The sequence below is a fragment of the Pantherophis guttatus genome, chromosome 18 (genome assembly GCF_059756535.1).
Source record: "Pantherophis guttatus breed Tessera chromosome 18, ASM5975653v1, whole genome shotgun sequence".
Lineage (NCBI taxonomy): Eukaryota > Metazoa > Chordata > Lepidosauria > Squamata > Colubridae > Pantherophis > Pantherophis guttatus.
The window spans coordinates 7,925,831-7,936,714 of NC_142080.1; the positions used below are offsets into that span (position 1 = coordinate 7,925,831).

The 10,884-nt window shown below is 46.2% G+C and overlaps 1 protein-coding gene across 2 annotated transcripts in view; it reads left to right on the top strand.

Moving 5' to 3' along the window:
• The window catches only part of ACTN3 (actinin alpha 3), a 56,069-nt gene that overhangs the window by 43,565 nt on the left and 1,620 nt on the right, over nt 1–10,884 (top strand). For both annotated transcript variants that reach the window (XM_087880954.1, XM_087880955.1), the window contains 8 exons: nt 2,775–2,883; nt 3,026–3,166; nt 3,977–4,159; nt 5,655–5,789; nt 6,646–6,825; nt 7,644–7,790; nt 8,565–8,630; nt 10,468–10,626. In XM_087880954.1, the coding sequence (XP_087737080.1) occupies nt 2,775–2,883; nt 3,026–3,166; nt 3,977–4,159; nt 5,655–5,789; nt 6,646–6,825; nt 7,644–7,790; nt 8,565–8,630; nt 10,468–10,626 (1,120 nt within the window). The remainder of the gene's footprint in view (nt 1–2,774; nt 2,884–3,025; nt 3,167–3,976; nt 4,160–5,654; nt 5,790–6,645; nt 6,826–7,643; nt 7,791–8,564; nt 8,631–10,467; nt 10,627–10,884) is intronic.

Genomic DNA, 10,884 nt, shown 5'->3' on the forward strand with positions numbered 1-10,884 from the left:
ACCTACTAGGCTGGCTGCCCCAAGCCTGAAGCCCAACATTGCTTGAAGCCTCTAAATGACTTGGGGATCTGCCCACCAAAGAGAGGAATAATGTATATACATATAGCAATAGTACTTAGACTTATATGCCGCTTCACGGTGCTTTAAAGCCCTCTCTAAGCTGTTTACAGAGTCAGCAAATTGTCCCCAATAATCTGGGTCCTCATTTTACCAACCTGGGAAGGATGGAAGGCTGAGCCAACCTTGAGTCAGTCGGGATCGAACTTCTGGCAGTGGGCAGTGAGTTAGCCTGCAATAGTGCATTCTGACCACTGCACCACCATGGCTCTTATATACAATAATACAGTTGGAAGGGCTCTTGGAGATATTCTGGTCCAACCCCCTGCTTGATATACATTGTCTATAATCTATATACACATAAAAATGTATATACGTATACATACATACATAGATACATACATACATACATACATACTATAAACTATTCTAAAAATATGAGTTCCAGGTATATTTGTAAAGAAAGAAACAGACATTCTGCGAACTCCAGAACTAAAATAATTAAAATTTTATTCTACTAAGCTTTTGTCAGCCATCTGCTGACATCGTCAGAGTATTAAACTATTATTACAGAGATCTCTGCCTTTATATGCCATTAATCAATGGCCACCGGCCTACCAGGCTTTGAGACACCAGGAAAGACCCAGCAGGATGAGCAGAGACAGCTTTCCATGAGGGAACGGAGACCAATGGCACCCTCCCCCCACCTCTGAGCATGCAGACTCAGCCTGCGAAGGCATAGTCAGTCCTGACCAAACACAGAGCAACCTGGCAGGGCTGTCTCAAACTATAACAGATAGGATTAATGAGGAACAAACCAGGCTGACCACAAGGTCATGGACAAGACAGCAAATTGCGACAGTTGACAGGCTAACATCATCCCCCACAGATATACACATATGTATGTATGTTTTTTTGTTTGTTTGTTTGTTTTTATGGTCAAAGGCCAAACTAAAAGGAAAAAGAAAATATGTATTTGTGAACCTGATTAAGATGGATTAAAACCATGTTCTTCAATTTAGGCAACTTTAAGATACACGGAATTTGACTCCCACAAAGCAACATCTTAAAGTTGCTAAAGGTTGAGAAATGCCGAATTAAAAGTAGGAACAAATAAGATAAAATCAAGTAAGATAGCGTGTGTGTGTATACACAGAATTGATAAGGCAATAATTTATTATTTTCATAAGCAACTCAAGGCAGCAAACATGCAAACACGCCTTCTTTCTCCTGTTTTCCCCACAACAACAACTGCGTGTAGTGGGCCAAAGTCACCCAGCTGGCTTCCGTGCCTAAGGATGCACGGTCTCCTAGTTTCTAACCTGGTGTCTTAATCACTAGACCAAACTGGCTTTCCCAGTGCTTGGGTTGAGTCTGAGGTCATAATAAAAGGCCCTGGGCTTTGTTCCAAAGGAGCTGAATTTATGTACAAGAACAAGCTGGAATAACAACTTGCTCCCAGAACTTAATTTCAATTTGTATCTCAGACAGCAAACATCCTAGTTGGGGTGGGGGTGGGGGGTTGACAAGCAAATTTGGAAGATAATCATACTTGTTCCGTGTATTCATTAAATGGAAATAATAATTTTGTTAGTCTTTTCCCCCTTCCTTTTTGGCATATGCTATTCACCTGAAGAAAAAAAAAATGGTCATCCTTTTGCTAGGTCGGCCTCATTTTTTTGGCCACCGGAGATTAATTCATTAATTTTATTTTACTTCTTAAATTTGTTTGCCGCTTATCTCCCCACGAGGTGACTCTTGGTGACTTACGGTGTTAAAAAGAATAAAACAATACAAAAACCAGGATCCAATCTGGGTCGGGTCACCAGGACCAAAGGTTTTGGCTTCCGAGCTTTCGAACTCGTGCTGGAGCCCACCTTCAGGGAGCTTCTCCAGGCTCCAGCTTGAGTTCGAAAGCTCGGAAGCCAAAACCTCTGGCCGACCCAACTGGATCCTGCAACATCATCCTGGGATACATATGTTCGCCTTCATTCGTAATACAAAAAACATGTATATAATAAAAAATAAAACACTTTAAAAATGCAGGTGATCAACTATAACTAAAAGATGGGGAGTGAATAGGATGAGCAGGGAGGGAGGTGGGATCTCTTATTAATCTATCGACCACCTCTTGTTAGAACAGTTAATCAGAGGAGTCGCAAAGGTGCTTTTCTAGAGCTGAAGAAGCTTCTTTGATGAGAAGCAAAATGTCTTCAAAGAAAAAAACAGAAAGCCCAGTTGCCTCTTGAAAAAAAGCACCTTTGAGACAACCATGAGATGGATGACAGAATGTCCAGAGACATTTAATCCGTGGGGACAACTGATAGTTTCCAGAAGTTGTGGCTCCTCCCAACACCGGAGGTTTTTAAGAAGGGATTGGACAACTATTTGTCCAGAATGGTCTATACGGTCTCCTGCTTGAGCAGGGAGTTGGACTAGAAGACCTCCAAGTTCCCTTCCACCTTTGTTACTCTCTTATTCCGGTGGGACACTCCCCCATTGGAGCCCCACACCAACTGGCAAAGCCAGGTCTTAAGGGAGCCAACCTCCCTCCTGGGAGCCAGATGTTCCAAAAGGCAAGAGCGGTTCCTCAGTTAATGACGGACTTATCAGTGAGATGCTAAACAGGGTCCAGATGATCCATTCCACATATGCATTCATGTCCTGGAAAAATAAAAAGGATTTGAGTCTGAAAAACTCCTGATTTATCCCTGCAGTGAGCTGGACTACCACGATGCAGCCTCCGTCAACTCCCGCTGCCAGGCCATCTGTGACCAATGGGATACCTTGGGGACGCTCACCCAGAAGAGAAGGGATGCCCTGGAGGTGAGAAATGGGCGCAGGAACATTGAAGGTCTTTCCTTGGATGTGGCTCATGGGTTTGGGGGTGGGGGAAGGGGAAAGTGTGGACCAGAAAGACGTCTCCCTCTCAGGAATTTCATCTGGCGTTCTGTCCCCTTTTGCCCAGCGGGTGGAGAAGCTGCTGGAGACCATCGATCAGCTGTACCTGGAGTTTGCCAAGAGAGCCGCCCCATTCAACAATTGGATGGACGGAGCCATTGAGGATCTCCAGGACATGTTCATCGTGCACAGCATCGAGGAGATCCAGGTCGGCCTCAGGATAGCAATAGCACTTAGACTTATACTGCTTCATGGTGCTTTACAGCCCTCTCTAAGCGGCTTACAGATTCAGCCTCTTGCTCCTAACAATCGGGGTCCCAATTTTACTGATCTCGGAAGGATGGAAGGCTTAGTCAACCTTGAGCTGGTCAGGATTGAACTGCTGGCATTTGGCAGAGTTAGCCTGCAATACTGCATTCTAACCACTAGGAAGGAAGGAAGGAGCAATAGCACTTAGACATATACCACTTTGCAGTGCTTTACAGCCCTCTCTAAACAGTTTACAGAGTTAGCCTATTGCCCCAATCTGGATCCTCATTTTACCGACCTTGAAAAGATGAAAGGCTGAGTCAACCTTGAGCTGGTCAGGATCAAACTGCTGACAGTGGGCAGAATTAGCCTGCAATACTTCATTCTGACCACTGTGCTGGAAGGAAGGAAGGAGGGAAGGAGGGAGGGGGGAGGAAGGAAGAAGAGAGGGAGGAAGGAAGGAAGGAGGTAGCAATGGCACTTAGACTTACATATACCACTTCATGGTGCTTTTACAGCCCTATCTAAGCGGCTTACAGAGTCAGCCTATTGCCCTCAACAATCTGGGTCCTCATTTTACCAATTTCAGAAGGACAGAAGGCTGAGTCAACCTCCAGCCCCATCAGAACCGAACTCCTGGCAGTGGGCAGAGTCAGCCTGCCATGCTGCATTCTAACCACTGCGCCACCACGGCTCCTAAAATGCCACCCACGTTCCTCCAGGCCCTTTTAGGCCTCCACTGACCGCAGCTCTTTCTTCTCCTCTTCAGAGCCTGATCACAGCCCACGAGCAGTTCAAAGCCACCCTGCCAGAGGCCGACAAGGAGCGCATGGCCATCCTGGGCATTCAGAACGAGATCCAAAAGATTGCTCAAACCTACGGCATCAAGCTGTCGGGCCTGAACCCCTACACCACCCTTTCCCATCACGACATTGCCAACAAGTGGGACAAGGTGAGAACCAATGAAGAAACAAACAAGGATTAAGAATGGGGGAATCTGGCAGAGGGGAATCTTTTATTTCGGGCTGTTTTCAGGCCGGTTTTTTTGGGCTGTTTTCAGGTTGTCTTTCGGGCTGTTACCAGGCTATTTTTCGGGCCAATTTCAGGCTGGTTTTCGGGCTGTTTTCAGGCCGTCTTTTTGGGCTGTTTTCAGGTTGTTTTTTGGGCCGTTTTCAGGTTTTTCGGGCCATTTTCAGGCTGTTTTCAGGCTGTTTTTTGGGCTGTTTTCAGGTTGTTTTTCGGGCCGTTTTCAGGCTGTTTTTCAAGCCATTTTCAGGCTGTTTTTTGGGGCTGTTTTCAGGCTGTTTTTTTGGGCCGTTTTCAGGTTGTTTTTCGGGCCATTTTCAGGCTGTTTTTCAGGCCATTTTCAGGCCGTTTTTTGGGCTGTTTTCAGGCTGTTTTAGGGCCATTTTTGACCTGAAAAATGGTGCGAAAAACAACCTGTTTTTAGGGCATTTTTGGCTATTTTCAGGCCGTTTTTGAGTGCTCTGGCACCCGCGAAGACGAGCTGGCGATGGCACACGTGCCCACAGAGAATGCTCTTTGTGCCACCTCTGTCATGTGTGCCATAGGTTCGCCATCACGGCCTTAAAATTGTTGCCTTCCATCCATGTTCGGTATTTATCCATCTAGGACCACAATGGAACCCAAAATTTCTACCTATAGGGCTACCTACAGGACTACCTGTAGAAGATATTTGTAGCACAGTGAGGTCCTTGGTGGTTTTTTTCTTGCAGACATTTCATCGCCTGTCTAGGTAACATCATCAGTGCTTAGAAGGGAGTGAGGTTTGCTCTCTATGAACATTGATCAATGCTGGGATTCAGCCGGTTCGGGCCAGTTCAAGTGAACCAGTAGTTAGATTGCTGGCTGCCCACGCCCCTCCCTGCCCCTTCCAGGAGTCCCCACGCACCCCATTTTGGCTCCCAGGTAAGTGCAGGGAGGCCTCCTAGGCTCAAAATGGGCACAGGGGGGTGCGCCCCCCCCCCCCACAGCCCATTTTTACTCCCAGGAGGCTGCAGGGAGGCCTTCTAGGCCCAAAACAGGGCCCAGGGGGGGATGCAGCCCCCCCTGCAACCCGTTTTTGCTCCCATGGGGGTGCAGGAGGCCGAGGGCTGCCTGGCACACACCCCTGGCCACACCTACCATGGCCACGCCCATCCAGCCGGTCATTAGGGCAGAGAACCAGTTGTTAAGTTATTTGAATCCCACCACTGCTGATGATGTTATCTAGTTAGGTAATGAAACGTCTGCAGACAACAACCAAGCTCAGAGAGCAGCAAGGACCCCACATTGTTGTCATTCCCTGCTTTATTTCAAACTAGAAAGGGGCTGAGATTTGGGGTGGGGAGGGTGGCATTACTTTTCTCCCTTATCAAATTCCACCCCCCGGTCCTCTATCTCAGTGAGATTTTAAAACACCAGTTTGCTTCTGTCCTTCCATTTAGGTGAAACAGCTGGTTCCACATCGTGACCAGACCTTGCAGGAAGAACTGGCAAGACAGCAAGCCAATGAGCGCCTGCGACGTCAATTTGCTGCCCAGGCTAATATCATTGGTCCCTGGATCCAGACCAAGATGGAGGTCAGGCCTCCCTTCTCCTTTCCATCAATGTTGCGCTTCCTGTTCCTCTGGCGGGATGGGGCAGGGGACTGGTTATCATGTAGGCCCAGCTTGCTGGTTGGGGAATTCTGGGAGTTGAAGTCCACGCATCATCTTTAAATTGCCAAAGTTGAGAAACACTGCCCTAATCTAAATCGGAATGGGTTGTGGTGAGTTGGGTGTGGCGAGTTGGCCGCAGCGAATTTGTCATAGAACCAATCCAAGTACCTTTTCAATATAGAGGCCATTTAAAGCATTCACGCGAAAGAAAAATGTAACCTGCTCTAAAGTCGGATCAGAATAGACAAATAAGGTATAGGTAAAAGTTCCCCTCGCACATATGTCCTAGTCGTTCCTGACTCTAGGGGGCGGTGCTCATCTCCGTTTCAAAGCCGAAGAGCCAACGCTGTCCGAAGACATCTCTGTGGTCATGTGGCCGGCATGACTCAACACCAAAGGCGCACTGAACGCTGTTCCCTTCCCACCAAGGGTGGTCCCTATTTTTCTACTTGCATTTTTTTTCGTGCTTTCGAATTGCTAGGTTGGCAGAAGCTGGGACAAGTCACGGGAGCTCACCCCGTTAAGCGGCACTAGGGATTTGAACCGCTGAACTGCTGACCTTTCGATCAACAAGCTCGGCATCTTAGCCATTGAGTCACTGCGTCCTTTAATTTTTTTTAAAATTGTTTTTCTTAGACCCAAATTTCCAATTTGCAGAATCTCACCGGCTTCTGCTGACTAACGATGCCTCGTAATATTTGAGGGAAGAAAGCCCCATGGGGAATTTGATGCCAGGTGCTCAACCCTTAAGTCAAAATTCTCTTTTTAACCCCTTCAGGAAATTGGTCATGTCTCCGTGGACATAAGTGGACCCCTCGAGGACCAAATGAACCAACTGAAACAGCACGAGCAAAATATTATCAATTACAAACTGAATATTGACAAGCTGGAGGGTGACCACCAGCTCATCCAAGAAGCTCTCGTTTTCGACAACAAGCACACCAACTACACCATGGAAGTAAGTGCCTGGGCAGAGGAGGGCAAGGAAAGCAGTGGGAAATACTGGTAGTCCTTGATTTACGACCTCCATTGGGAGCGGAATTTCTAAGCGAAGCAGTTGTTAAGCCAGTTGCATCCCCATCTTACGACCTTTTTCGCTGGGGTGGTTAAGCGTATCACTTGCAGTGAAATCATGAGGTTGTTAAGTGAATTGTATCTATGTATTTTACTGTTTGGCTGTTCACCGCCCTGAGTCCTTCGGGAGTAGGGCGGTATACAAATCAAATAAACTAAACTAAACTAAACTAATCCAGCTTCCCCCATTATCAGTAACGGAGTTGGAAGGGACTGTGGAGGTCATCTAGTCCAACCCCCTTGCTCTTTGCTTGTTGGGAAGGCTACAAATGGGACATTGCAACTCTGATAAATGCATGCTGATTGCCAAGTGATGGTGGGATCATGCGACAGGACCCAAATTTTGATCATGTGACTGAGGGGGAATCACAAGTCCGAGGACCAGTTGTAAGCCATTGTTTTCAGTGCCACTGTATAACCTTCGATGGTCACTAAACGAATGGTTATAAATTGAGGATTACCTTTCTGTGCCTGAGAAATTTGTCAACAATGCAATTCCTCGATTTGGGGCCAGCCAAAATTTTCACAAGCAAAGTTCTGATCAAGTGAGACATTTTTCATGTCTCCCAACATGCCAAGTTCAACCATGCAACCAATCCGGTCTGTTTCTCTGCATGTTAAAAAAAAAAAAAAAGAAGAAGAATCTCTCTTATTCCTGCCTCTTCTTCTCTACCGCTCTCCTCCTCCTCATCTTGACTGCAGCACATCCGCGTGGGCTGGGAGCAGCTCTTGACCACAATTGCCCGCACCATCAATGAAGTCGAGAACCAGATCCTGACCCGCGATGCCAAAGGCATCAGCCAAGAACAGATGAACGAGTTCCGGGCTTCCTTCAACCATTTCGACCGGGTGGGTAGCATAATGTTCTTATGCCAGCATCTCTCGTAACTGCTCTGTCCCCCGTCCTCACACAGACAAATGCAATATCAAACACGCATGCCAATAATTTATTGTATAAACAGACCAGAATTCCTGGCAGACGAGAGTTTTGGCAGCTAACTGTAAAACGCCTGCCCAGTCCAATTAGTACTCTCAAAAAGCAGGAGAGGCCTTATCTGCAGTCCGTTTCCAGAGCGACAAATTATCCACAAGAGTTTAGTCCAAAATATACCTGAGCTGAAGTGCAGGATTCACGATGTGACTCTTTAGAGTTTAAACTTTTGTCCGTCACAAAGCCTGCCGAGCAATCAGGCCCCCTTTTATCCCTTGTGGGGCGTGGCTCTGTGACTCAGATCAATCCCTGGCCCTCCCAGGCCTCTTCCTTTGCTGCGCACGCTTCTCCCTCCGACGCTGCCTGGGATCAAGCCAGGATTCATCATTATCACTCTCTATCAATGGGTGCTCCGAAATGCCTTCAGGCTGTTCCTCCTGGCCTTCGGATGGAACCTGAGGCATTGCCAGAGAGGAGGGTCCTGGAGAGGGAGGCCTTGTCAGTTCCTCCCCCTCACCTTCTGAGTCCTCTTCCTCCATGAGGACAGGCTCGGGAGTCAGAGTCACAACAGTAACAAAAATACCTGTTCGTGGTGTTGGGGGGGGGCTGTCACTTGAGCCACTTGCTGGGGGGCGTTCTGAATCCCCTTCCCCTCCTCCGCTTCTCACCTTTTCCCGCTTGACTCATTGCAGAAACGAAATGGCCTGATGGACCCCGACGACTTCAGGGCCTGCTTGATCTCCATGGGATACGACCTGGTAGGAAACCAGCCAGGACTGGGAGGATTGCGTTCTGTGTGACCTGCTGCGTCTCTTGGAGGGGAGGGGCGCACAGTAGCTGGCGTTAAGAGCATGAGATGTTAACCTTGTGCATGTATATATCGATAAAGGAGAATATTTGCAGCTCAGGCAGGGTTGAAATGAGAGGTCCTTGGCACTCTCTGTGCTTGGTTGTTTTCTTGAAGACATTTCATTATCCAACTAGGTAACGTCATCAGGGCTAGTTAGTGCTACCGTAGCTAACTTAGGTTTAAACACTAGCATTGATGATGTTACCCAGTTTGGGTAATGAAACGCCTGCAAGAGACAAGCAAGCAAGTTTGATACTGATTTTAATTGAAATGTTTTAAATTATGGGCCAAATTTCATTTAATTATTTTTAAAAATTATTTTAACTTTTGTGTACAAATATTTTTATTTTGGCTGTTCACCGCCCTGAGTCCGAAAGGAGAAGGGCGGTATACAAATCTAATAAAAGATAAAGATAAAGAAAGCACCAAGGACCCCTCATAGGAGAGCGAGAGCGAGAGTGAGAGGGAGAAATAATGATAGAGATAGAGATAGATAGATAGATAGATAGATAGATAGATAGATAGATAGATAGATAGATAGATAGATTGATGATAGAGATATGATAGAAATAGATTGATACAGATAGATAATGATAGAGATAGATGAGATAGATATATAGATATGATAGATATATATATATAGAGAGAGAGATAATGATAGAGATATAGATGTAGATAGATGAGATAGATATGAGATAGATATGATTGAAATAGATATAGATTAGATAGATATGATATAGATTAGATATAGATATCTATATAAATATATATAGATAGATGATAGAAATAGAGATAGATAGATATAGATTAGATAGATAGATATGAGAGAGATATAGATATGAGAGAGATGATAGAAATAGAGATAGATTAGATATGATAGATGATAGATGATAGATGATAGATAGATAGATAGATAGATAGATAGATAGATAGATAGATAGATAGATAAAATGGTCTTGCAGTCCTCTGAGGAAGCCCATATGGATTGAGTCAAGCAGTGAGGGAAACTTTTAACTCCTTCCTCCAGAGATGCAAAGCTGTCCTCATCAAAGCCTTTGGGAGATTTGGCTCAGCTGGAGAACCGGTTTGGTTTATGGCCTATATAACCTGCCAATGCCCTTGCCAGTTTCCTGAAGGTCTCCTCTAATGGATTAAGGCTGGTTTTACAGCCCTTTTCATTTCCCGGAGAGGCTCAGATTGCCAGGAAATAAGCAGCTGGACAAAGAAGGGGAGAGAACCACCTGCACGGCAGCATTACTTAAAGGGATTATTTAGCCTTCGTGTCTAGACTGAAAAAACAGAATTCAGTTATCTATGGCATTTTGCATTTCCCTCAGTGCTGGGGTGCACTTTCTGTCTCCCCCCCCCCAAAAAAAGTGAAGTAAATGCGTTGAACGTGGTTTAAATTTTAAAAATGTCAGAATGAACATCGAAAAACGGATGTGGGTTTTGAAAGCGACTGATGTCCCCTTCCCCATCATTTTTTCCAACATTTTTCCTCTCTTGGATAAAACGAGTTGCACGAACAAACTATCAATCCGGTTCCTTTGCTCAGACAAATGCTTCCCTTGCTGGTTTTAGACAATAAAATTACCGGTTGTGTCTGTACGATGGGAACAATGTCTGAAACATTGGGGGAAGCTCTGCCAGGTAGCTTGGAGCTGTCCCGCTCTGGGGGGGTGGGGGGTGAGCCTGCAGATCTGTCTGAACCAGGGAAGAGAACCCACCCATCCTCTCGCTCCTAGGGAGAAGTGGAGTTTGCCCGTATCATGACCCTGGTGGATCCCAACAACACGGGAGTGGTGACCTTCCAAGCCTTCATCGACTTCATGACCCGGGAGACAGCCGAGACCGACACGGCTGAACAGGTCATTGCCTCCTTCAAGATCCTGGCTTCAGACAAGGTGAGTCAGGAGGAGATGGCTGGGGGGAGCAGGAGAGAGATTCCACCTCGCCCACACCAGCTTTGAAAGGGACTCTTTATTTACAAAGTGGGATTAAACCTAGGTTAGCCAAAGAGAATTAGCATCCTGGATTCCGCTTGTTGGTTCTGGGTTTTTTGTTTTTTTTCATCTCTGCTTCCCTCTTTCCGTTGCAGGGAAAAATCCTTTTTCTCCCAAACGCCAGGCCCCCTTCCCAAACCTGCTGTATAATCCCAATTA